The 27,399-nt window shown below is 38.4% G+C and overlaps 1 protein-coding gene across 4 annotated transcripts in view; it reads left to right on the top strand.

Moving 5' to 3' along the window:
• Positions 1 to 27,399, top strand: part of Mcf2 (MCF.2 cell line derived transforming sequence) — a 120,141-nt gene that overhangs the window by 81,173 nt on the left and 11,569 nt on the right. For all 4 annotated transcript variants that reach the window (XM_087600201.1, NM_001427408.1, XM_087600202.1 and 1 more), the window contains 11 exon segments: positions 3,438 to 3,504; positions 4,184 to 4,299; positions 4,569 to 4,638; positions 5,612 to 5,704; positions 14,291 to 14,383; positions 15,423 to 15,548; positions 18,635 to 18,856; positions 23,039 to 23,131; positions 24,757 to 24,835; positions 25,670 to 25,733; positions 26,646 to 26,764. In XM_087600201.1, the coding sequence (XP_087456327.1) occupies positions 3,438 to 3,504; positions 4,184 to 4,299; positions 4,569 to 4,638; positions 5,612 to 5,704; positions 14,291 to 14,383; positions 15,423 to 15,548; positions 18,635 to 18,856; positions 23,039 to 23,131; positions 24,757 to 24,835; positions 25,670 to 25,733; positions 26,646 to 26,764 (1,142 nt within the window).

Raw genomic sequence — 27,399 nt, 5'->3', positions numbered from 1 at the left:
GAGTGCCACAAGTCCTGGATTTTTTTTTTTTATTAACTTGAGTATTTCTTATATACATTTCAAGTGTTATTCCATTTCCCGGTTTCCGGGCAAACATCCCCCTCCCCCCTCCCCTTCCTTATGGGTGTTCCCCTCCCAACCCTCCCCCCATTGCCGCCCACTGAACAAGTCCTGGATTTCGATCTGAGCAGCTGTGATCTGTTTCATGAGTCTTGAGACTTTTTCTTTGGTAACACTGCATATTGTAAGGCAAGTGCTCTGCCACTCAGCTACATCCTAGTCTCATTTTAGGATTTCTGTACCTTTCATTTCCCGATGGAAAAGGAAAACAAGAGTTTTTTTTGTTGTTGTTGTTTTTGTGTTTCCCAGTTTAAATAAGATCTATCTATCCATATATATGCATATATGTAAATCATATATGTAAACATATATATGATATATAAATCGTATCCTTGATGTCTATGCATCATGTCCATGCTTCGTGCCCAGGGAGGCAGAAGTAGAGGGCAGAGTTCCTGAACTTGCAGTTCCAATGATTGTAAACCTCCATCTGGATCCTGGTAACCACACCTGAGTCCTCTTAAGAGCAGCGCGTGCTCTTAACTACGTAGCCATCTTTCCAACTCCTGCACTCCTCAGTTTTACTGAAAAACAGTGGGAAAGGAAAATGGACAATTTGGTACACACAGTGTGAGCTATGGTAAGGTGATCGCCATAGCCGGTTACTTATCACTGACACTTGCCTTTTTTTGTGGTAAGAACATGGATGTGTATGTCTACTTTGCAAGTACATTTCCTAAATATAAGACATTCCCTTAACCATAGTAATCATGCTGTACACTGGCTTCCCAGAATGACTCAACTAGTAAATGAAAGTCTGCACCCTTGTGCCATACCATCTGTTCTAGTTTTGTTTCTGTTGCTGTGCTAGAGACCATGACCAAAAGCAATTTGGGGAAGGAACTGGTTTATTTGACTAATAGTTCTAGATCATTATCCATCATGAGAGGAAGTCCAGGCAGGAACCTGGAGGTAGGAACTAAAGCAGAGTCCATGGAGGAGTGTTGATTACTGGCTTTCTCCCCATTGATTACTCAGTCTGCTTTTTTATGGGACCCAGGACCTACAGTGACTGAGACCTCTATAATATCCATGGAGCGAATGCCTCACACATGTGTCTACACATCAAACAGATGGAACAATTATCCAGTTGACATTCTTTTTTCCCAGGCTATTGTAGTTTTTTTTTTGTCAATAGACATCTAAAGCTAACTGTGACACCATTTCTTTCATTTTAAGAGAAAGGAAAATCAATGAAGGGCCTTATCAAAAGCTGTACAGGACTATGGATACTATTTCATAGATAGCAACATTGACCCCTTTTATATGACTTTATAATGTTATGTTAATATTCTAAACTTGAAAATACTGACCTATATACAAGTTTCACATCACGTGCTGGGCCTGGAGGTACATTCCTTTAATCCCAGACCTGGGGGAAGCAGAGGCAGATGAATTTGAAGGCAGCCTGATCTACATAGTTACAGAGCAGGAAGACTATATTATATAGTAAGGTCTGTCTCAAAAAACTAACAACAATAAAGTTTCATATCCTGTTGTTAGAAATGGACAGTAGTTTTGGCCATCATATTGCATGGAGAAATGTATATGAGATAATTTAAAGAAATTCATTTGGAAAAAAAACAGGGTCTAAATTCTTTGAAGTATGAAAAACCAAAGAAGAAATGTAAAAAGGTAGAGGATAAATAGGTTGCTTATATTAGAGAGGGGAGGAAGTTTAAATATGGTGGCTGGAAATCAAATGGGCAGGACCTGTGTTTAATTTTAATGGCGCAGATAGCACACAGTGTTGCTACAGAATCTTAAGTTTTCCTTTTATTCCAAGTGGAGCTGTGTGTGCGTTACAACATGTCTAAGAAAAAAAGCCAGAAAGTTACTGGGAACTGGGGAAAGTGGCGTTTACAGGGTTAATATTTTTTTAAGGAGATGATTTTAGAGCTCCGGAAATTTAGTTTTCCAGAAAAATCAAAATCTGGCATTAATTCAGACATAAGCTTTGTAACATTTTAGTAAATTTTTAAAATTTATTTACTTTTCACTCCAGGTTTTATTCCCCTCCCCCCCCCCCCCCCCCGACCAATTCCACTCCCATACCTCCTTGCCCCCCCTCCCCCGTATCTCCACTAGGATGTCCCCACCCACCCCACACCACACGACCTCTAAACTCCCTGGGGCCTCCAGTCGCTGGAGGGTTAGGTGCATCTTCTCTGACTGAACCCAGAACCAGGAGCCCTCTGCTGTATATGTCTTGGGGGCCTCATATCTGCTGGTGTATGCTGCCAGATGGTGATCCAGTGTTTGAGAGATCTTGGAGGTCCAGGTTAATTGAGACTGCTGGTCCTCCTACAGGGTTGCCCCCTTTCCTCAACTTCCTCCAGCTTTTCTCTAATTCAACTACAGGGGTCAGCAGCTTCTGTTCATTGGTTGGGTGCAATTATCTGCATCTGAGTCTTTCGGGTGCTTGTTGGGTCTTTTGGAGGGCAGTCATGAGAGGTCCCTTTCTGTGAGTGATGCATAGCTTTAGTAATGATGTCAGGTCTTTGTGGCTCCCCTTGAGCTGAATCCCACTTTGGGTCTGCCGCTGGACTTTCTTTTCCTCAGGCTCTTCTCCATTTCTATCCCTGCATTTCTTTCAGACAGGAAGAATTATGAGTCTGAGCTTTGACTGTGGGATAGCAACCCCATTCCTCACTCTCCCTGTCTTTCTGCTAGAGATGGAGTAAATGTGTTCTTAATCTAAGTGAATTAGAAATTATTTTTATGTTAACATACAGCCTTTTAACATTTGCAACCCCTCACCCCACTCTAAGATAGACTCCTGCTTTGCATTCCTGACTGGCTCAAAATGCAGGTTAGTTTTGAACTTACAGATTCTGCTGCCTCTGCTTCTTCAGTGCTGGATTAAAGTGTGTGCCACCACACCCAGCCTTCTTTTTAAAGTATGTTTAACAGCCTTCTGGGTGGTAGTTTTTCCAACAACTACAAAATAAACTTCATATTTTGATGCTGGAACAAACCCCTAGGTAGTTCTAATATACTAGTGCATTTTACTTTAGATCAGTGGTTCTCAAACCTTCCTAATACTGCTGGGACCCATAAATACAATTCCTCGTGTTCTGGTGATCCCTAATCTTACATTTATTTTGATGCTACTTCATAACTTTAATTTTGTTACTGTTATGAATCATAATGTAAACGTCTGATAGGCAGGACATCTGATATACAACCCACATAGGGGTTGCAACCCAGAGGTTGAGAACCACTGCTTTAGATGATTTTTAATGGTCATAACTGATTCATTGTAATGTGATACGAGAGTGGGACATTAACTGATAACTGTGGTCTGATCATTGTAGCCATGTTCTGAATGAACTGATCCAGACAGAGAGGGCCTATGTTCGAGAGCTGTTTACTGTTTTGTTGGTAAGTATAGCAAATTGTTTTCCCCATTTTCCTGAACTGTCCGTGGCTACTTTCATTAAAAAGTGTTTTGAGTGGTTTTATGTTAATGTCTCTGTCCTTGGTTGTCAGTGGCTATTTGCTGTTATTTGAGACTACATGTCATGAAGTGATTACATTTATATTCCCTCTCAGGGGTGTGGATACTGATTCAGAATTTCTTAGAGAAAAAGAGAAGCTGTTCTCTTAGGGACATGGCGCATTGTTGTAATTGTTCCCAGGCTGCTACTTAGATGTTGAAATGGAAAGAACTGGGGGTTGGATAAAAATACTCATTTGACACAAATGCCATGGTACTAATTTGGTCTGAACAGAAATCTAAGCACTTACTTTTAATTTAAGGAGAACTTTAAGTTCTCTAATTTTTCATACTTGGTTTTGGTTTGGTTTCCAACACTACAATAAAAGACTTGAAGTCTACAGTACTATTTTGTATTCTGACCATGGAGTAGAAGCCTTGGCTTCCTTATCCTGCATTCCAAAAGTATGCTATAGATAATTCTGATAACTAAGGGATCTAAATGTTAGACCTCAATCAGCTGTACCCACAAGGCTTCTCTGTATTTTGCTGGATGTATACTGCCAATGGTCCAACCAAACAATATAAATGTTTCAAATACAAACATTGCCTTCTTTTTAATAGGGCTACCGATCTGAGATGGACAATCCACAGATGTTTGATCTTATGCCACCTCTCCTGAGAAATAAAAAGGATGTTCTCTTTGGAAATATGGCAGAAATATATGAATTTCATAACAAGTATGTAATTGCCGAATTCAACTTTTTGGTGGTTTTATTTTTTTCAAAATGTTATTGCTGGGTGGTGGTGGTGCACACCTTTAGCCCCAGCACTTGGGAGGCAGAAAAGAGATGGATTTCTATGCATTTCAGGCCAGCCTGGTTCATATAGTAAGTTCTAAGAGCCTGGACCATATAGAGAGACCCTGTTTCCAAAGGAGTAGGAAGAAGAGCTTCTCACTTGTTTATTATTGTATGTCATAAATAACTTTTGTCTAATAATTCCACAGCATTTTCATGAGCAGACTGGAAGATTGCTCTGATGCTCCAGAAAGAGTGGGACCTTGCTTCCTGGAAAGGGTTAGTCTGATTACAAAATTATCTAAATATTGGCAACTCAAAAAGTATCTTTTGTATAAAGTAGCCTTGGAGACAAGACAACCCCCTCCCCTTCCATTTAATATCTATGTATTTGTAAAAGACTCATCGATTCCAGCAAGTGCTTAATGCAAAATTGTTTAGTTGGAAAACATGATGAAAGGGATATTCAGGGCATATTTGTATTCTGTCATGTTAGGTGTTTCAATTACTCAGGTCGTCACAATAGAGACTAGGGACCACCCTACCTACGAAGATGTGAGAGATGGGAGCATATTAATAAAATCATGCTGAACTTGGTTAAAGTTAGAAGATGCCTCTTTAAAAAAAATCAAAATTTAAAAGACAGAGAGCCCCATCAGGTAGTCATAGATTTTTTTTTTTTATTAAATTGCAACCAGTTATCTAGTTTCTCCTACTTTTGAAAGATCAGCCTTCTCCTGATTGGAAATCAGTCAAATCATCCATAGCTTGAGGGTATAAACAGTGGCTATGTAGAAGACACTCAGGAAAGAAAGTTAAAGTGTGAGTAGGAGATAGAGGGAGAGCAAATTGTGTGGCCATGTGCCTAGATGTGGTGATGTCTCAGTGATGAACCACAGACTACTTCTAACTTGGGAGTTAGCTGCAAACTCCTTTATTTAGACAGCCAGCAGACTAATGGCACAGAAAACACACATTGGTGCCTATTAGATCATGATAATAAATAGCTTAAAAAGATACGGGTTTTCTTGCTCGTGTCAAGTTTGGTTAGAAGGAGTTCTAAAATTGCATGTAGAATAAAGTATTCTGCTGTCTGGCCCAATGGGCATGCTGTCCATGGAACACAAAGCAGGATTTTTTTATATCACATTCACCATCATGGTTGGTCACACACTGTCTTGATCTGTCTTTCTCAAAACAGAAATTCGTATTTATAAATTGGTAATATATTTGCATTTGTACTTTATTACAGAAGGAAGATTTTCAGATGTATGCCAAATACTGTCAGAATAAACCCAGGTCAGAGTTAATTTGGAGGAAGTATTCTGAATGTGCCTTTTTCCAGGTATTAATTATTTAAGAATTAAACACATTCCTTTTGGAATATATTGGAATATTTCTCATTAACAAATTCATTTTCTCAACCAAAGTAAACACATACGCACACTTATGTATAGGAATACATATTCGTTGTTCCCCAGAGGCAACCACTTTTAGCTACTTCTGGTATTTGCCTTCCTGTCTCCAAATAACATGCTTGTCTTTCTCCTTCCTGCTTTAGAAAAATGAAGACTTAGGTCTCCTTCACTGTTCCCTGTCCCATGACCACAGCCATATGAAATTCTTTTCTCCAAAGCTGCCAGTATATTTTTGTTAGATCGATTGGCTATATTTAACTCAATTATTAAGACTGGAATTTCTCTGGGCAGATGACTCATATAGTAAAATATGGTTGCGTTTCCTTCTCTTGTGTTTTGATTGCAACTTTCCTTTTACTCAATTTTCTATATGCTTTGCTTTCTTCGTCCCTTAACCTTTTCTCATTTTAGGGATCATAAAAATTGTTTTTTCATATGTTTAATATATCAATTGTTTTTAAATTTCATCCTAAAGAAATAACGTGTAGAGTTTCTGACCTACTTACACCTTTCGTCTCAGTTTCTAGGTACATATCATGTGGGAACACTTCTTTACTGGTCTCTTCAGTGGCTTGCCTCCCTACTTACATGCCAACCTTTTAAAAATATTGATTTAATTTTATGTGTATGCACATTGCCTGTATGTATGCATGCACACTATGTGTGTACCTGGTGCTTATCTAGGCCAGAATAAGGTGATGGATCCCATGGAACTGGAGTTTGGATGGTTGTGACTCACTATGTGGATTCTGAGAATGGAGTCTGTGTCCTGTGCAAAAGCCATCTTTCTAACCTCATGGCCTTCTTCTTATTTTACCCTCTATTGGGTAGAAGGAATTTAGAAAATGTGTATGTTAAGTCATATATTTGCATAAGTTTCTGAGAACTTGTATGAGTAAGAGTCTTTACTGTACCCTACTGCTTTGATTCTTGAGAGGGCTAAGTATAGAATTCTAACTAAGCAATAATTATTCTCAGAAAATTGAAGATACTACTTCACTGTTTTCTGATTTCTGGAAGAAATATGATGCCAGTTTGACTCTTCCTCAGAAAGGCAAGGGAACTAAGACCTTGTTTAGTGGCATTATTTTCATCCAGTGTCCTGGTATTTAGGTACTACTTCTTTAGACATTAGTGGTAAAGGTGTAGAACATAAGGCCTACATATACTAGGCAAGTGTTCTAACATTGAGCCTGGCCTTGCTGATCACTCAGAAACTGGAACCTCTAGTCCAATTTCCTTCTTTTTCTTCCACCTTAGTTTCCTTGGTTTTCTTTTTCTGGGATTTCTGGAGTAGGGATGCTAGAATCCTGGACTCTCCCTATAGTTACCTTTTCTCTGTCTGCCAAGCCTTTTCTTTTCCTATTCTGCTCTCAGGAATTATCTGCAACTCTTCCTAATTGAGAGTTTTATTGCTGCCACCATTTTTAAATGTAAAATTTTATTGACATATACTTATTATATAAGCTGATGGATTTTATAACATTGATTTAAGTATGTCATGTGTATTGAACATAGTTACCTCCAATTACACTTTTTTATTCCAAAACCAACCTCCCCAGTCCCCGTTCTCTTCTCAAATAGTCCCTATTTTTATATATAAATGATATCTCTCTATGTCACACTATATGTATATATTTTTTGGTTTTATAATTCTTTTTGAGTCTGGCATATTTTACTTTTAATATGATGATTCTAGCACTTCTTTTTTTCTCAAAATGACACAATTTCCTGCTTCGTTATGGCTCAATAAGACCATATTGTTTATCATATTGTCCATTCATCTGTTGAAGAGAATCACGCACTGTGAATGTTCATGATTCAGACCTAGATGTCCAAGTATGTCTAGAACGCTGATTCAGAGTCCTAATGTGGTGTAGCTGGGGCATATGGCAGTTCCATTTAAATTTTAAAAATATGTGTGTTTATGTTCGTGTGTCCTCAGCTACATGTGTGTATGTGTGTGGACATGTATGCACGGGTATAAATGCACATGTGTGGCTGGGATGCAGAGGCCAGAGATCAACTTTTAGTGTTATTTCTTGGATGCCATTTGCCTTGGTTTTTTGAGACAGGGTCTCTCCTTAGCTTGGAACAAGATAAGTTGGGTCAGCTAACTGGCCACCTGGTATCAGAGATCTGCCTATCTCTCCTTCCCAGAGTTGGGATTATAAGTGTATAAGTGGGGCTGGGGATTTAGCTCAGTGGTAGAGCACTTACCTAGGAAGCACAAGGCCCTGGGTTCGGTCCTCAGCTCCGAAAAAAAAAGAACCAAAAAAAAAATAAGTGTATAAGTAACATAAGCTACCATGCATATCTTTGTTGTTTTGTTTGTTTGCTTTTTTGCTTTGATTTTTCTAGACAGGGTGTCTTAGTTAGAATTTTATTGCTCTGAACAGACACCATGACTAGAGCAACTCTTTTTTTTTTTTTTGGTTCTTTTTTTTGGAGCTGGGGACCGAACCCAGGGCCTTGTGCTTCCTAGGCAAGCACTCTACCACTGAGCTAAATCCCCAACCCTGACTAGATCAACTCTTAAAAGGACAACATTTAGTTGGGCCTGGGTTACAGACTCAGAGGTTCAGTCCATTATCATCAAGGCAAGAGCATGGCAGTGTCCGGGCAGGCATGGTGCAGGAGGAACTGAGAGATCTGGATCTTGATCTGACTGCATCCAGGAGAAAATTGACTCTTCTGCTCTGGATGGAGCTTCAAAGCTCACTCCCACAGTGACATACTTCCTCCCAAGGACCACACCTCTCAACAGTACCACACCCTAAGGGACAGGCATGTTTAAACCCCCACAAGAGTATAACTATGTATCCCTGGCTGTCCTGAACTTGATTTGTAGATCAAACTGGTTTTGAACTCACAGAGATTCACTTTCTTCTACCTCCAGAGTGCTGAGATTAAAGAAGACATGTACCACCATTGCCGACATATCTTTGTTTTAAAAGTTTTAAATGCAGGTTCTGGGGTATCTCACTCAGGTCTTCATGCTTGAAACTATTTTATCAACTGAGATGTCATCCTAGCCCTAGTTATGGTTATTTGAGGAACTTCCACCCTCAATTCCTAATATTTGAGATTTTCTTCGAAAATTAAGTGGAATTAAGTTAATTTTCTGGACTCTTTGACTTACTTTTAATGGAACCCTTATTCTTTGTTTTAGACTTCTTTTCATATTATCAATATGAAAATAATAATAGATTTTCATTTTAAAGTAGTTTTCTCTCTGCCAACTGGATTCAAACTGGTTTTCTATTTTTTTCTTTTTCATTAGCACCTGTCTCTCATCTTGGACGCTGTCCTGAAATGCTTATTATTTGTCTGTTCGGTTGCATTATGGGCAGGTATATGAAATCTGGTTGAAAGTCTCTTGTGAATTTCTGGGTTTATTGAGTACAGTCCTCTGTCTTGGATTGTTTGTCTCAGATTGTTTCCTTTGACGTGCTAGTGAGAGATGGGGGTGGGAACATCTATCTTTGGGTACATTCTCTTCGGTTGCTTAGATCTTTCGGACTGCTGTTCAATATAAATATAATTGGCTGCTATTGTGCTTAAGGAGAAGGTCTCAAAGTTGTTAGATACTCAACTCTTCTCCACGCTTTCAGTATACTGATCTGATCTCAGTTGAACCTTAGTCCCCAGTCCAAAGGCCCTCTCGCTCACCTTTTATCTCATCTTCAGTTGATCAGGCCCATGCAACTCAGTTGTGCTTAGTAGAGCTTTTACATTGTTTGTTTTAGATTTTAATGTCCATTTAATTTTGGTTTTGGTATTAGATTTATTAGGATGCAAATAAATGCTATAAATTCATCCCTTTAAAGCAGTGGTTATCAATCTAATGCTATGTTCCTTTAATACAGTTCCTCGTATTGTGGTGATCCCAACCATAAAATTATTTCTTTGTTACTTCATAACTTTAATTTCGCAACTAATATAAATCACAATGTGAATATCTGTGTTTTCAATGGTCTTAGACAACCCCTGAAAAAGGGTCATTTGGCCCCAAAGGGGTTATGATCCACATGTTAAAAAACTACTGCTTTAAGGTAGTTTAACTGTATTCATCAGGTTGTGTGGTTATCAACACAATTTAAGAACATTTTTGCCATTAAAAATTCCCACCCTAAAGTCAGTCATGATGCCACACACTTGTTATATTCCAGCACTGACAAGCCTGAGGAAGAAGGGTCTTCTTGAGTTTGAGTCATACCTGGGCTACACAGTGACATCCTGCTTTTGAAAACAAAAACATAATAGCAGGCAACTAATGGACCAAGCCAAAAATAAAATACAGGACCTTGTACCTTTTAATAGTCACCTCTACACTGATTTCCCCAATACATTTAATTAACATTCAGCTGTTAATCTCATTTCTGTTTTTGTAACTTTGCCTGTTCTGAGTATTTCATCAAACAAAAACTTAAAACTGTATGGTATTTTTATGTGGTTTCTTTTACTTAATACAGTGCTTCTCACTCTTCCGAATGCTGCGACCCTTTAATACAGCTCTTCATGTTGTGGTGACCCCCAACCATAACATCTTCACTGCTACTTCATAACTGTCATTTTGCTATTGTTATAAATTGCAATGTGAATATCTGATATTTCAACCCAAAGGGGTCATGGTCCTCAGGTTGAGAACTGCTTATTTAACATAATATTTTAAGTGTCAATGCATTGTATGCAACAATAATTTATTCTTTTTCCTGTTTGGATATTGTTCTGAGTTGATAGATCATATTTTATTAATAGTTGTTAGGCATTTGGCTTGTTTCTACCTTTTTTTATACCATAGCTATAACAAATTATTAGTAACGTTATTATTTTATAGTGTATGCATGTTTTTCCTGCATTCATGTTTGTGTACCATGTGGATATAGTATCCTCCCTTATCAAATATTTTTTTGTCTTGAGACAAATATATTTTATCATTTTAGTTGGGTTTCCTGATGGAGATCAAATACATGTATCTATCATCTTCAAGTGTTGACTATTATTCTTATTTGAATTAGATTATATGTTGTATTTTATTTACATTCAGTAGAAGGCCCTATATCTTATTCAGGTATAGTTCCTTCCAGTCCTCTTGTGTTGTACAAAATCCATATGCACATTTGTCCTAACCACCCCCATCTTTTCCTAACTATGGTCCCTCCACCGTTCCCAGGACCCAATGTCATGACCCCTATATTTACAGTGGCAGCAAGCCAATTACTGAATGAAATACAGCACCAGTTGATGAAGTCTGTATTTTTCTTGCGATCTTAAAAAGTACTCTGTTCTCATACCCAGTCAGATTTATATTTAGCACAACCTATTTCTTGTCTAGGCTTTCGCCTATGGAGCTGATCTTTTATTAATGTTCTTGGACAGATTGTAGAATGTTTTAATCATTCTAACCTATTATCATTTCCTGCATTCTCACATTTTATACACTTTATACCAATGTGAATTTATATGTGGAAAACTTTTAGACTTTGAAATGCTGCAATTTCTACCTTCAAAGTCCTTTCTTCTTCCTCCCCGCTTTCCCTCCTTCCCTTCTTCCCTCCCTCCCTCTCTTCCTCTCTCCTTCCTTCACTCCTTTGTTCCCTCCTCTTCTCTCCTTTTCTTTATGAGATAGGGTCTCTCTGTAGCTCTAGCTGGCCTGGAATTCACTATGTAGATCAAGCTGGCTTTGAACTTATAGGAACCTACCTTCATCTTTCCTCTTGAATGCTGAGATTGTAGGCATGTGTTCTCAAAATTTAAAATGGTATTCAGTTTTTCAGGTATATTTTTTCTCAAGGTTTTTGTACTGTATCCAACAGTGATTTTTTTCCGATGCATATTCCTTAAGATTTATAAAATATTTGTGTTTGGGATCTTATTTTTTATTAAAATTATTTAATTTTTTGCATGAGTATTTTGCATATATATATATGACATATAAATATAGCAAATACTACTCTGGTCATCTGGAAGAACGGCAAGTCCCCTTATATCTGACCCATCTCTTCAATGTTGGTATATGTCTTTTTAAAATAAATTACTTTTAAAATTAGCTTACAAAGTCATTCCATATGGAATTTTCATAAAGAATTTGTTTGATTCTTATGCCCTCTACATTTCTTAATTTAACATTTATTGCTCATTATCTCAGAAAGATCTGCCTGCTTCTGCCTCCAGCATGCTAGGATTAAAGGCATGTGCCACTGTTCTTAGCTGATCATTATTTTTTATTACTTAATTTCTTTCCCCATCCCCTTCTCCTCGGAGACTGTAGGACCCTCCCTGTGTATCCCCTACCCTGGCATAGCAAGTCTCTGCTGGATTAGGTGCCTCCTTTCCCACTGAGGTCAGATGGGGCAGCCATGAAGGCTGAGCTGCCTGTCTGCTGCGTCTGTGCCAGGGTCCTTGTTCCTGCCCATGTATGTTCTTTGGTTAGTGGCTCAGAGTTTGAGGATTCCTAGGGGTAAGTGTCCCTGCCCTCCCTCTAATGTTTAGCTGTGGGTGTCTGCTTCTGTTTCAGTCAGCTGCTGGGAGGAGCTTCTCAGAGGACAGTTATGTTAGGCTCCAGTCTGTAAGCATAACAGAATATCATTAATAGTGTCAGGAATCCGTGCTTGCTCATGGGATGGGTTTCAAGTTGGGCCAGTTATTAGATGGCCTTTCCTTCAGTCTCTGCTCCATCCCTGCATTTCTTTTTAGACAAGTTTAGGGTCAGGAGTTTATGCGTGAATTGGTGTCCCTATCCTTTCACTGTGGGTCTTCCTTGGATATAGAAGGTTGTTTCTTTAAGCTCCATGTCCCCACTGTTAGGCATCTTGGCTAAGGTCTACTACTTTGCCTCCTGGGAGCCTTCCCTACCTTAGGTTTCTGGGACTTCCTAGAGATTTTCTACCTTCACCCCATCCATGGCAGATGCAGATTTCCATTCATTCTCCTGGCCCTCTGAACCTCTATCCTGTCCCTCTCCATACCTGATCCTGCCTCCCCATTCCCCTTTCCCTACCCTTTTAAACTAATTCTCTCCCTCCCTATGTCTCCTATGACTATTTTGTTAACCCTTCTAAGTATGATTTAAGTATTATTGCTTGTACCGTTCTTCTTATTTAACTTCTTTGAGTCTTTAGGGAACATCATGTGTATTTTGTACTTTATGGTTAATAGCTACCTATTGGTGAGTGCATACCATGCCTGTGCTTGTGGGTCTGGGTTACCACACTCAGGATGTTATTTTCTAGTTCTATCCATTTGCCTGCAAAAATTCATCATGTCTTTGTTTTTGATAGATGTATAGTATTTCATTGTGTAAATGAACCACATTTTCTGTATCCATTCTTCACTTGAGGTACATCTGGGTTGTTTCCAGTTTCTGTTTATTAGAATAAAGCTGCTCTGAACATAGTAGAGCACGTGTCCTTGGAGTATTGCTCTCTCTGTCTTTAGGTAGAACTATTTCTAGTTTTCTGAGGAACCACCAGACTGATTTCCAGAGTAGTTGTACCAGTTTGCCATCACACCAGCAGTGGAGGAGTGTTCCTCTTTCTCCACATCCTCACCAGTACATGCAGTCACTAGAGTTTTTTATCTCAGCCATTCTGATGGGTGTGAGGTGGAATCTCAGGGTCGTTTTGATTTGCATTTCCCTGATGACTAAGGATGTTGAACATTTCTTTAAGTGCTTTTTGGCCATTTGAGATTCTTCTTTTGAGAATTTACTGTTTAGTTCTGTGCCCCATATTTTCTTTTAATTTGGTTATCTTGTTTGTTAGAATTTAACTTGTTGAGTTCTTTAGCCAGTTTGGATATTAACCATCTATCAGATGTAGGGTTAGTGAAAATCTTTTCCCATCCGTAGGCTTTTGCCTTATGGAATCCTTTCAGTATTGTGAGGTCCCATTTATCAATTGTTGATATTAGAGCTTGAGCCACTGGTGTACCGTTTAGGAAATTGTATCCTGTACCAGTGCATTTAAGACACATTCTCACTTTGTCTTCTATTAGGTTTAGTGTGTCTGGCTTTATGTTGAGGTCCTTGACCCGCTTGGACTTTAGTTTTGTTTTGTGCAAGGTGATAACTATCTATCTATCTATCTATCTATCTATCTATCTATCTATCTATCTATCTATCTGCATTCTTCTACATACAGACACCCAGTTAGACCAGCACCATGTGTTGAAGATACTTTCTTTTTTTTTCCTTGTATTGTTTTGGCTTCTTTGCCAAAATCCGAGTGTCCATGAGTGTGTAGATTTATTTCTGGGTCTTCAATTCTATTCCATTGGTTGACCTGTCTGTTTCTGTACCAATACCATGCATTTTTTTATTATGATAATTATTGCTCTGTAATACACCTTGACGTCAGAGATTCTTTTATGATCAGGATAGTTTTGGCTATTCTGTTTTTTTTTCCCTATGAATTTGACAATTGCTCTTTGAAGGTCTATAAAAATTGTGTTGGAATTTTGATGGGGATTGCATTAAGTCTGTATATTTGATCATTATCTTTCAATGACAGGAATGTCAACGGAAATTGAAACATCGACTTGGTCTGGATTCCTATTTGCTCAAGCCAGTTCAACGAATCACTAAGTATCAGTTGCTTTTAAAGGTAATTACATAAAGCATTCTGTGTGGCTCTTTACTTTATGTATATGAGTATTTTATCTGCATGTATGTGTGGCTTGTTATGCCTCATAGCCATGGAGGTCAAAACAGGACTTCAGCATTCCAGCCTGATCTGAGTCACAATGTGGGTACAAAAATAGAGCCCAGGTCCTTTGCAAAAGCATCCAGTGCTCTTAATCAATGAATCATCTCTCCAGCTCCTACTTGTTTATTTTGATTTATTTATTTATTTATTTATTTATTTATTTATTTATTTATTTATTTATTTTTTGAATCTGATCTGTTAGTCATTTGAAAGGAAGTGGTTGAGTAGGAAGCACTTGCAATACATTGAAGGAGAGCTATGGTCAGATTTAACTGTACGATGTTTGCAGTGTGCTCTTTTGTGTTGCTGTACAAATGACATATACAAGGTGATTAAGCTGTGAGTATATGGAGTGTTAGCTCTCAATCCTCCAGATAAGTTCTGTATGAATTTAAGCATAATGTTTTGGGAAATAATTTTCTATGTAAGGAAGATTAAATATATACCTACTCATTTTCATATTATATTTCCTGTTCGTCTTTTCAATGAAAAATACAAATGATACTCCCCTGGTTCAATGGAAAAGGATTAGTGGAATATATATCTTGTATAAATACATTATCAGTTCTTTTAAAATGTGGTTCATGATGCTATATGCATCATGATTGACAAATCATTGTATTTAGAGGAGGAAAACTCGTGTAATTGCTTTGAACAGTAATCTCTGATGTCTCTTTGTAGCTGTTGGTTTTTAGCTCTGTGCATATTGAATGCCCTTTGTTTTATACTCTTTGCTCATTATTCTACTTCTTCCCCAGTTTTGACATTGTTATTAAATATAATGTTAATGTGACAGACAATATGAAAGAAAGAACTCTAAAAATGACAGTATCTTTGGATCACTGCTCAAAAGCATATTAGCTTTAAAGTATTCATTTTCTAGCAGTTATAAAAATATGTGACTAACATTAGGTTTAATTCTTGACTACTAATTAAGGAGCTTTTAAAGTATAGCAAAGAAGGTGAAGGAACTACTAAATTGAAGGAGGCCCTTGACTCAATGCTGGAGCTGCTCAAGTCAGTGAATGATTCCATGCATCAGACTGCCATCAATGGCTATGTTGTAAGTAAATTTTAGGGTTTGTTGGAATTTGGGGGGTGGTGTAAGCTTTTCAAAATCCCTTCTTTTATCTACTGTATTTAATACCACATAAGAGGCAAACAAATGGGGATAAAATATACGCATTTTTATTGATAATGCTAAGTGGAGAATTGGCTGCAGATCAGCGGCCAAATGGAATTTTATGACATTTTCCTGGTCTGTAGCAGCCTGCCATCAAATCTGGAACTTGGGAAATTTGGCTTGAATAAGTGCTTACATCAGCTAAGTAGATACACTGTCCCTGAATTACTGCTTGCCCTAGTCTAGAATAGATAGGAAAAAGGGTCAAGTCTTTAGGGCTTGCTATCTTTCCCCAAATCGGTTCCATCCAATGGGAAACTCATGTACCAGTCAGGAATGAGGGAGAGATCTGAGCATTGCTCCAGCAGAAACAGCTCCACATGAGAAATGCAGGAACCCAAAGACAAAGACGCCTCCTTCATGCCACAACCTCATAGCGATTTAAAATATATGGGAGACATGGCATGCTTTAAAGTTAAGAAGTTACAGTACAGTAGACACCCATGCCCAGCAGTAGCTCATCCACACAAAAGAACTCAAATGACATTTTTGGAGGTTCTTTGTCTCTTTGTTAGGAAATTAAAACAGATTTACCTTACAGGTTCTTTGCGTATATATTATGGCTTCTGGTTTTGGGTTTTATGGGCTTTTTCTGTGTACAGATGTGTGTGTGTGCTTGTGCTTTTACTTGGATTCTTTTTCTTCTGTTTGTTTTATCTTGTTTTGTGTTATTATTTATTCTTTAGATGTCTGGCTCTTTTTTTTCCATTTTATTTTAATGTATTCACTTTACATCCTGCTTACTGCCCCTCCTCCTGGTTACCCCTTCACAGTCCTTCTCTCCTCTCCTTGTCCTCTGAGAGGGTGTGGACTTCCTAGGTATTCCCCCACCCTTGCCCATCAAGTCTCTGAGACTAGATGCATCCTCTTTCACTGTGGCCAGACAAGACAGCCCAGTTAGAACATATCCCACAGACAGGCAACAGCTTTTGTGATAACCCATCCTCCAGTTGTTTTGTACCCTTATGAAGACCAATCTGCATACTTGCTATATCTGTGCATGGGGTCGGGTGGGAAGACTAGGTCCAGCCCATGTATGTTCTTTGGTTGGTGGTTCAGACTCTGAATATCTGGCAGAATTCTGAACCAAAATTATCTGGCCCTGGGATTTGTTGTTGTTGTTTTTGTTGTTGTTAGACTTTTGATGACTGCTTCTATTTCCTTGGACATTGTAGAGCTGTTTAAATAGTTTACCTGATCTTGATTTATCTTTGGGAAGTGGTATCTGTCTAGAAAATCATCCATTTCATTAAGATCTTCCAATTTTGTTAAGTACAGACTTTTGAAGTAAGACCTAATGATTCTTTGAATTCCCTTAATATCTGTTATTAGGTTTTTCCTTTTCATTTCTGATTTGGATACTGTCTCTGTCCTATGGGTTTGTCTATCTGGTTGATTTTCTCAAAGAATCAGCTCTTGGTTTTGTTGATTCCTTGTATTGTGTTCTTTGTCTCTAACTGGTTCATGTCAGCCCTGATTTTAATCGTTTCCTGCTGTCTACTCCTCTTCACTGTGTTTGCTTCTTTTTTTCTAGAGCTTTCAAGTGAGCTTCTAAATTGTTGCTATGAGAACTTTCCAATTTCTTTATGGAGGCACTCAGTGCTATGAATTTTCCTCTTAGCAATGCTTTCATGGTGCCCCATAAATTTGAATATGTTGTGCCTTCATTTACATTGAATTCTAGAAATTCTTTACTTTCTTTGTTTCTTCCCTGACTGAGAGATAATTGAGTAGAGAGTTGTTCAATTTCCCTGAGTGAGTAGGCCAGAAATAGTAGGCCAGACACCCAGAAATACCAGAAAGCCTACTGTGTTTCAGTTGACTGTGTTCTTTTAACGTCTTTTAACCTTCTGGATGGCTTTGATCCCTGGGTATTCTTTTTATAGTATGTATTGGGATGGGGTTTGCATTGATGGTCCTAGTATGGCAGGCCTCTGATGGGTATCCTTTGGCTGTATGGTTCCAGATCAGCAGGTCTGTATGAGTCAGGGTCTGGAGGTCATTATGGTTGTATAACTGTAGGTCTCTATGGTTCAGGATCCACAGGTTTGTATGGTACAGGATCCACAGGTGTGATGAGGTATTTGGAGAGTGGAGGTTCTTGGGGGAGAGCAGACTGCTAAGGGCAGCTAAGCTAGCCTTTATGGTTCAGGATCTCCAGGTCTGATGAAGATGGGTGGAGAAGTGAGGGGAGAATGGAGGTCTCTGAGCATAGCAGGCTGCTCAAGGTACTTGGGCATGCCCCAGAGGACACAGTGAGTAGGGCACCTGTTTGTTTTTTTAAGGAGAGACAAAAGGGTTGTAAATCCAGATGGAGGGAATGTGGAGAGGATCCAAGAGGAGTTTGGAGAGTGGTAACCATAAACAGAATGTACTGTATGAAAAAAAAAACTTTTTTAATTGAAAAGGGGGTGGTGAGCAGTAGGTAATACCCCTAACATTCATGCTACTATTATATCAATTTGTATATCCTGCCATTTTGATCATTATTGTAGGTCACATGGTTCATAGCTAGCTAATCCCAATTAACTATCCCCATAGCAGCCGGCATAGTACCTTCTAGTATTACGAGTGTAATACTGATACAAGTCTGATTGATAAATTATAAGCATCTAGAGTTTTAATTTTACTGGGTTACAGGGATTTGTGACTGCTAACCACAGAGGGCGGATGGCTGGGAATGTGAGCAGATTTCGCACAAGAGAACTGTGAAATGGGTGATGGCTACATGGGGCTAGCCGTGGAAGCAGCTGGACTGCCTGGGCCAGAGAGTAGCTGGAGTTAGCTTAGGATGGTGCACTTTTTAGTATTTCCTGCTACACAATAATAAAGTCTTATGGATGATATTTTTTAAAAAAATAAAGCATACAAAATGCTTCAGACAATTAATATGTCAAGATATTGATGTTTGACAAATGAATATAGCTCTGCCTTCTACAAATTGGCTTTGATTTTTTTTATTCTAGGGAAATATGAATGATCTGGGAAAGATGATTCTTCAAGGTGCCTTCAGTGTTTGGGTAGGACATCGGAAAGGTGCTACAAAGATGAAGGATTTTGCCCGGTTCAAACCCATGCAGAGACACCTTTTCTTGTATGAAAAAGCTGTTATGTTTTGTAAGAGGCGTTTCGAATCTGGAGAAGGTGCTGACAGATACCCATCATACAGTTTTAAGCACTGCCTAAAAGTAAGAGAGCTCATGTTTAAAAATATTAAAAAAAACGCGTGTGTTCCTGTGTGTGACTACAGGAACCTTTGCCCTATAGTGTTACATTGTACTTCGTAGGACACCTCAGGTCTTGGTTCTCACTTTCCCTCATGTTGAAGTAAGGTGTTCTATTGTTCACTGCTTTGCACACTAATCTTTGTTGGTCCAAGAGCTTCTAGGGATTCTCTTGTCTCTTCCCCCCATTTTGCTGTGGAAACACTAGAACTGTGAGCATGCACTAGCATAGCTAGTTTTACATGGGGTTTGGGACTCTGAAATCAGGAAAAGTGATTGGGCTCAGGTGCTGAGAGTTAATTCAAGTCCCCCATCAGTGTAGTCTCAGACATTCTCCAAGATACTCTTCAGTGAACTGACTCACCTATGAACTCATCTAATGGTATTAGATAATTCTTGCTTTTTGTTTTTTTTTTAAATTGGGCGTTTATTTAGTTACATTTCAAATGTTATCCCCTTTCCCGGTTTCCCCTCTGCAACCCCTTATCCCATCCCCCTTTACCCTGATTCTATGAGGGTACTCTCCCACCCACCTACTTCTGCCTCACTGCCCTAGCATTTCTCTGTACTGGGGAATCAAGCCTTCACAGGACCAATGGCCTCCCCTCCCATGGATGCCAGATAAGGCCCTTTTAACTCCTTCAATTCTTCCACTAACTCCTCCATTGGGGTCCCTGTGATCAGTCCGATGGTTGGCTTCAAGCATCTGCCTCTGTATCTGTCAGGCTCTGGCAGAGCCTCTCAGGAGACAGCTATATCAGGCTCCTGTCAGCAAGCACTTCTTGGCATCAGCATTAGTATGTGGGTTTGGTGTCTGCATGTGGAATGGATCCCCAGGTGGGGAAGTCTCTGGATGATCTTTTTTTTAGTCTTGTCCATGAAGCTACTGTTATAAGAGAAAGACTAAAGGATTTCCTCCTTCTCACTGCAGTTTACAAATGAAAAAATCTTGTACTTAGCATGTCCCTACCTTACTTTCTTTGTCCTTCCTGCATTCTTTAGCCCCTTGCTTTCTGGGTATCTAAAAAGACCCACAGCTGGATCTTTCCCATATACATTCTGGGTTATTCCTTGAAATTGTTTTATTCTTTCTAAAACCCAAAGTACCATTGTGTCCTGACATTAGTCTTATGTTAAAACCAGGACAGTGTTGTTTGTAAAAGTCATTAGCCACCTGGTAATACTTCCAATTCAAATAAGGCTATACATTCATAATTTTTTTCCTAGACTAATTAGAAAATAGAGAAATTTTACCTTCAATTCTTCAGTCACTATCATTTTACTCCCTTTTCCCTCATAGTCATTTTCCATAAGGCGTTTCTTTCACAGTTGGTTTCTCAGTATAGTTGAGATTTGATGAAAATTTAGCTATGCTTTTATTGATGGACCTGTCATGGGCTTAAGGACTTAGTGTAATGAAGCCACTTTATAAGCAGGCCCTGCTTTTAATTTTCCTCATTTTGGTCAGCTGCCTCTAGCGATGTCTAGCAAAATTCCCACCCAGAGTCACCCAATTGTCTATGTTCTATTCAATTCTGAATCCACAGTAGCTCCATGTATTCTTTAAAACTCCAACATTTCCATCACAACTACACAGTTACTCTTAGATCTTGCTATCTACATATGTGCTTCTTGAAAAGGTATTTTTATCTTTGTAGGCATGTTTGACATAAACCAATTTGATGCACATTTTGTTTGTGGGGTGACCTAATTACTACCTAATGCAGAATTTCCTGTTTGTATGGATTTTCTATTTTCTGTTAACTTTGATACAATGATAGGCATGCCAGTGAAGTGCTTCTGAAGTTCATTAAAGTAAAGAAGGTCCAATGAGGTAACGAAGCCAGAAGCATTACAATCGTTACCATGGAAACAGAAGGAGGAATTGATGCAGGAAACATTTCAATGGAAGGCAGACATAAGGGCGTAGTGGCTTACCAGATACAGAAAATAAATACTACTTGACATTAAAAAGAAGAAAATCTGCCTGTTTTTCTTGGTTCTGAGATATAATTGTATCTTTAAAAGCAAAGAATTAGTCAGCGATGATTACAAAATTTTAGATGAAGATTCCTGGGGAAATAGTGATGCTGTAGACTAAGAAAGATGGAGGAAGTTAGGCTGTGTGCTGTGTTTTAGATCTCATATGCTTACTTTCTCTTGCTTACTTGTCATGAAAGTCTATCATTCGTGGTCAGTGTGCTACTGAACAAAGCCCAACAACTCCCCTCCTTTGAAATTGACTTTTTTCTTCACTTTATCACACCAAGCTGGAATTGCACAGCCTCATTGTGTCTTTCTAATGACGATGTACTATAATATAAGCATTTAACATTCATAGGAAAACCATATGTCACATTCGAGGAATCAAATAAAGAGATGTGGCTTCTTCAGATCCATCTGATTGTATGCTTGCTTATCATCACCAACTGATGTTTTAATTTAACAGATATGCATGCAATGCTAACTTTGTGTCAGGTAAATATGATTTGATTTCCAGGGAATTCTCCAAATGTATTTAACCAATAATGATGTGCTCTATATAATAACAATGGAAAATAGTAAAACAGTTGTAATTCAAATGCAGGAAAGGATGGGAAACAAAACCATAAGCTTCAAAGCTCATTTTGGACTGGGGAGAAAGGTTAAAGAGCTTGTCATTCAAATGGTAGGTTTGGAGTTCAGATCATTAGCACCCATGTAAAATGCTTCATGGATGTGGCTGCCCTTGTAATCTCAGCTCTGGGGAATCCCAACAGTGTGCTGTCTAGTGAGACTAGTTGGATCAGGTGAACTCTGGGTTCAGCAAGAGACCCTGAATCAAGAAATAATATGCAGAGGTATTATGAAAGATATCACCAGCCTCTGACCCCCCCCCCCCATGATATACATGTGAACACACACACACACACACACACACACGAGTGCATATGATCCCACAAAACTGTATATGATCTGAATATGTTGTTTAATAATTCATATCTCTATATCAACTCTTAGGAAATACACACTTTCCCAATTTTATAGATGAAAAAAAATGAATTTGAGAAAACTTCAGGACCTTACACTGAGACACATGGCTGATGAATGTCAGTGATGGATGGAGGGCCAGTCTGGCCTTCTCTGATTCTGACATCTGGATGTCAGCTACGTATCCTATTTAGACAGTTGTGTGATGAAACAATTCATTTTGAAAAGCTTGAGCATAACTATTCTCATATCTTAATATTTGAGTATAGGAAGATAGAGTGGTATAGGAAGGATATACTTGGGAGCATTTAAAAGTCACTTTAGACTACATTCAGAGGCTCTTTAATTAGTAGAGTTGAGTTGCATTTCTCTGTATAACTGCTTTCCTTTACCTTAAGGAAGGAAGGAATCTCATAGCACTGCCCTTAATGCTTATTAGTTTAATTAGCATCATTTGGGGGTTCATACATGAAGCAGTGTGATGATTCTTCAAACAAATAGAAGGGAATTGAAAGAAAAGAGGAAAGGCAGAGAAGAACTTAAAGATGTTGTACAAGGGAGTAAAGTTGTACCACAGGGAATTAGCCAATGCTGTGTAATACCAAAGTTTTACTATCAGTGAGAAAGTTATCACTCTTTCAATTTAGGTATTTTGTTTGCTGTGCAGGCTGAGAGATTGGTGAGAATAGAAAAACCTTTATGAACTTGGCTGATTCTTCCCTAACTCACAAATTTGCTATTTATATCTCATAGAGAATCAATTTGTAAGATCAAATTGATGTGTCAATAATTACTTTAGAAATCAACAACAAAATTAATCAATTTCAGGTGGCTTTCCCCATAGATGTTTAATTACTTTTACTTCTGACAAAATTTTGTTTTAATATTGTATAGTTCATTTACAGCAGAATTCAACCTTAGGCTGCCTGAGTTTTCAGATGGATGGCGTTTGTGCCAATCACTGGAATGGGGCATAGCATCTGAACTCTTGAGTGCACATTTCCACAAAATACTCAAATCCTCATGTATATGACTATACTTTTCATTTCCATTTCCTTATTGAAAAATAATGTGTATCATGCTTAAGTGAGATATTGTTTCCTTTAGATTATGATAGAATACAGTGGTTGAAATCCCATATTTGTAATGAAATGCTCAGGAAATATTTTCTTATAGATGGAAGAAGCTGGTATCACAGAGCATGTGAAAGGCGATAACCGAAAATTTGAAATATGGTATGGTGAGAAGGAAGAAATTTATATTGTTCAGGTTGGTTATTCTTCTGGAAGCCATAGTTGGCATAAAATTTTAAATTTATTTATTCATTTATTTAAATGTCATAACCCATCAATTTCAATTTGTTTTGTTCATGTGTTCCTGGGTGTGGGGGCATCCACTGGAGAGAACCTATCAGGCGCCTCATTCTCAAGGAAAACTGTAGCATTCTGTCCTCCAGAAGTGAATTCAGTAACCACCTATTGGTCCTCAGTTAAGAACCATAGCCCTTCCCACTCCATATTGAAACATTGGCTGGCTTGGTCTTGTGAGGTCTTGCAGAGGCTGTCACACCTGCTATGAGTTCTTGAGTGAAGGTGTCCTGTAATTTCCAGAAGACAGCTTTGCTTTGGTCTTCCTTAACCTCTGGATCTTAATTTTTTTTCTATTTCCTCTTCTGTGATGGTTTCTAAGTGTGATATAGATGACCATTTATGTCTGAGCACTCCACAGTCACTTAATCAACCCTTTGAGCAGTTATGTACTTCTTTGTTCATCTTCAAACACTGCAAAAGTAAACATCTCTGGTGAGATCTGAGAACTGCACTATAGAGAGATGTCAATTTAGATGGCAGCTTGATACTCTGTATGAGCTCCCCAACCTTGGGTTCTTGACCAGCTTTGCAATACCAGGCCTGTCATTTTTCTAATGGAGTGGGCCTTAAATCTAATCAGAAAACAGTTGGTTACTCCCACAACATTCAGGCTAAGGATTTAGTTGTGTGTATGTGTGTGTGTATGTGTGGGGTTGTATATTTGTTTTTGAAGCCAGCAGAGGGCAACAGAGCCCCTGGAGCTGGAGTTACAGGCCATTGTGAACTGTCAAATAGCATACAAGAGCAGGGCATGCTGTTAAACCCTGAGCCATATTTCCAGCTTCAACATTAAGATTAAAAACTCTGGTTCAATCTACAACAGGTAGATTACAACTACTTATAACTGCAGCTCGAGGGGAACTTGCCTGCCTCTTCTGACTTCCTCTGAAAGAACATAGTTATTACGTTATTACCTGGGCAGGTATATTCTAATGACCACCCTGTTCTAGGGAAGAGAAGACACTCAGAACATTTCACTGAGTCTCTGTGTCATGACCCGTGGCTGACCTATACATTATGTCTTATAGATGTTCTGGGTTTTCTTTTTGTTTTGTTTTGTTAACTTTGTACTGCTACCAGTGCATAATCTCTTCTTGGTTTGCTTTAAGATTATAATAATAGCTACTATATAACAGACTTACTTTATAAGTATCAGAAAGTATTTAGGAAATCTGTCTTGTTAGTATCAATTTCTAAGAATATCATATAATTGATTTTAGTTTTAGAAATATTAGAGCTTCCTTTGATTATTCCAAAATTAAAACAACAAAGTGATACATATGCATATACAGTTATTATTATGGTTATTATTCTGTTCCTTAAGGCAATTTTAGTATATTTTCTACTATAATGTCTCAGCTAATCTGATCACTAATGATCAGCCTCCAAAATAGTTTAAGAAGTAAAAGGTTAAATTTTGAACCTGCTGTTTTATACAATGACTCATGATTAATTGCATTTCTTTTATTATAAAAGCATTCTTTTAAAAAGGAACATACTTTTCTGTTCTGTTTTAACTTTTAGGCTCCAAATATTGATGTGAAGATGTTATGGCTAAAAGAAATAAGAAACATTTTGTTGAAGCAGCAGGAACTTTTGACTGGTAGTTTCATTTTTTTCTTTTATAGAAAATAGTTTTTGTTTTCATGTAATATATCCTGATTACAGTTTCCTTTCCTTCTACTCCTCCCAGTTTCTCTCCACCTCCCCTCACTTCTGGATATGTCTCCTTTCTTTGTCTGATAATTTCAAGTATGCATGCTTTATATGGAGAAGCACAATGACAATTTATTAGCTTGGATTTTGTGGAAAGTCTTCCTGGATGATAATTTAATAATGATGCAAGGATCTGTTAAACTTAAAGAGTAACACTGAGATTCAGAGAGTCTGAAAAGAAAACTAACTAGTTTAAACTCTAAGGTGAACCCTTGTTTGAGGGAGCACCTCTTTTCACTGTTCTGCTGCTGCAGAAGACACGATTGTTAGCCCTTGGAGCTTCCAGGAATTCTACTGTCTCTGCCCTCTATCTTACCGTATAAGTGCTAGGATCACAGACAGGTCCTTATTAGCCCATTGGGTGTGTGTGTTTGTGTCAATTTTAGAGATTCAAACACAGGTCCTCATGCTTGTGCAGAAACTACTTTGCCTACTGAACTGATACCCCAGACCCCAGATTGTACTTTTTCACTAAAGTAATAGATGGTTTGGACTTTCCACATTCTAACTTCAGACTGGCCTTCCTGCTGGTTGGTCAGTTCAAATCCCTGAAAGGGGTTTCTGTGTGTTTCCATGTTGATCTGGTTCTGGTTCTGTCTCACCCCCAGCCCCCTTTCTCTTTTCTCCTTACCCCTGTGGTGTGTGTGTGAAAGTCATTGGCCTTCAGAGGAGTAAGAATCATGACTTCTGAATGACACATAGGCTTTGTTTTCTTCTACAGCTAAAACCCAGCAGGATCAGTTAAGCGACCAGGACCAACTTCCTCCCCAGCAGCAGAATGCTGAGTAAGTGATTATTTCATTCCGAAATAAAATTCTTTAAATTGCATTTAGATTTATCTATTTTTCTTTATGTATATAAATATTTTGTCTACATGTACATGTATGTACCACATGTGTGTCTGGCATTCAGGGAGGCCAGACGAAGGTGCTGGCTTCCCTGCCACTTGAGCTACCGAAAAGTCATAGCTATGGAGTATGCTGGGAACTGAACCTCCGTCTCCGCGGAGCAGCAATCATTCGTAACCACTGGGAAATCTCTTCAGTCCCCGCTTCTGTTTGTTTGCTGTACATAGCACTAAACAATGAACTTACAGTATCGTAGACCACCACCAGCCTTCTGTAATAGCAGCAACTCATCAGATAACATAGCACATTATTTTCTTAGGTCTAAACCATATGTTAGACTCAAAATCTGAGACAGTATATAATATTAATATGTAATATTCGGATCTGAAGGAGAACCGAACCTCTTTAAAGGTCTTTTTCTGGCAAGGCTCATGTTCTTCAAACAGAAGTGAAGACTTTATGTTTGCTGTATGCACTAGTTGCTGAAACAGAAGCTGGTAGAAACTTACCAGTGTGGTTAGGTTAAAATTTTACTTACACATTTATACACACATTACCAGACGTATTAAGATGAGAAGTCTTCAGAATAACACAGATTGTACACACTCATGCCGTGAGTCTAGAACAGAATAGGTGCATGTCTGCAGAGAAGGAACCTGCTGGCTTAAATCCTCACACTTATGCTCTCCATAATACCAGCTACCACACAAACTTAAATAAGGGCGCATCAGCTGTTGGAATAGTTTCTCAGCTTATTCTTAACACATAGTATTAAGATAGGCTATTTTAATTTCTCACTTTTCTTAGACTATGCAAAAGCTCACCTATTTTTGTATGTCATTCTTTCAGAAAGCAAGAAGAAACTCTTTTAAATGCTGTGGAAGCAGGAGCAGAAGTGGAACAAGCGAGTGCCATGATGGAGGTCAGGGAGGCAGCTCTGCTAGTTCAGGCAGAAGCAAATTGCACAAGTATGTGTCTATTTTGATAATCTGAAGATGCAATTCATAATCATGTGAGTTTTAAACTCCTATTGCTAATTTGGAAAAAAATCTAGCCATGTGTTATTTTTGTATAAAGGAAAGAAAGGACTTGTTTTAGGAGGCTTTTATTTCTTGCACAAGAAAAACAATTTGATGGGTACTACAGAGCACTGTTTTTCAAAATGTGGGTTCTAGACCCATAACCTGAGAATTTGAAGACAAATTTCTTGGCTTTCTCTGCCTTAGATTTTTGGGTATGGGACCTAGTTATGTGAATTTTGACCAACTTTGTATATAGTGCTGATCCCTGCTCAAGTTTGAGAGGACACAGGAATGAATGCAACAGAGGAATGAATGCAACACAGGCTTCAGTTTCAGTGGATACACTGTTCATTTCCTGTTGTTTTGGAGACTAGAACTGGGAGATTTGTTTTCATATGAGAATTGTGCCATTTGAAATGATTTGACACAATCCATTTGATTCACCAAATGTTAGTGTGATCAGTGCATCAGGAATTTTGTAGAGTTGCATGTACAGTCCAATTAAATACACACACTTGCCATCTGTACACTGCTAGGAAGGTAGATAATTCAGCAAGCAATTGAAGTGGACTGTGGTTAAG

Source organism: Rattus norvegicus, chromosome X (assembly GCF_021556685.1).
Source record: "Rattus norvegicus strain SHRSP/BbbUtx chromosome X, alternate assembly SHRSP_T2T, whole genome shotgun sequence".
In the NCBI taxonomy this organism is placed as follows: domain Eukaryota; kingdom Metazoa; phylum Chordata; class Mammalia; order Rodentia; family Muridae; genus Rattus; species Rattus norvegicus.
The sequence above is the reverse complement of the archived record's forward strand: the minus strand, read 5'-3'. Positions and strand labels throughout refer to the sequence as shown.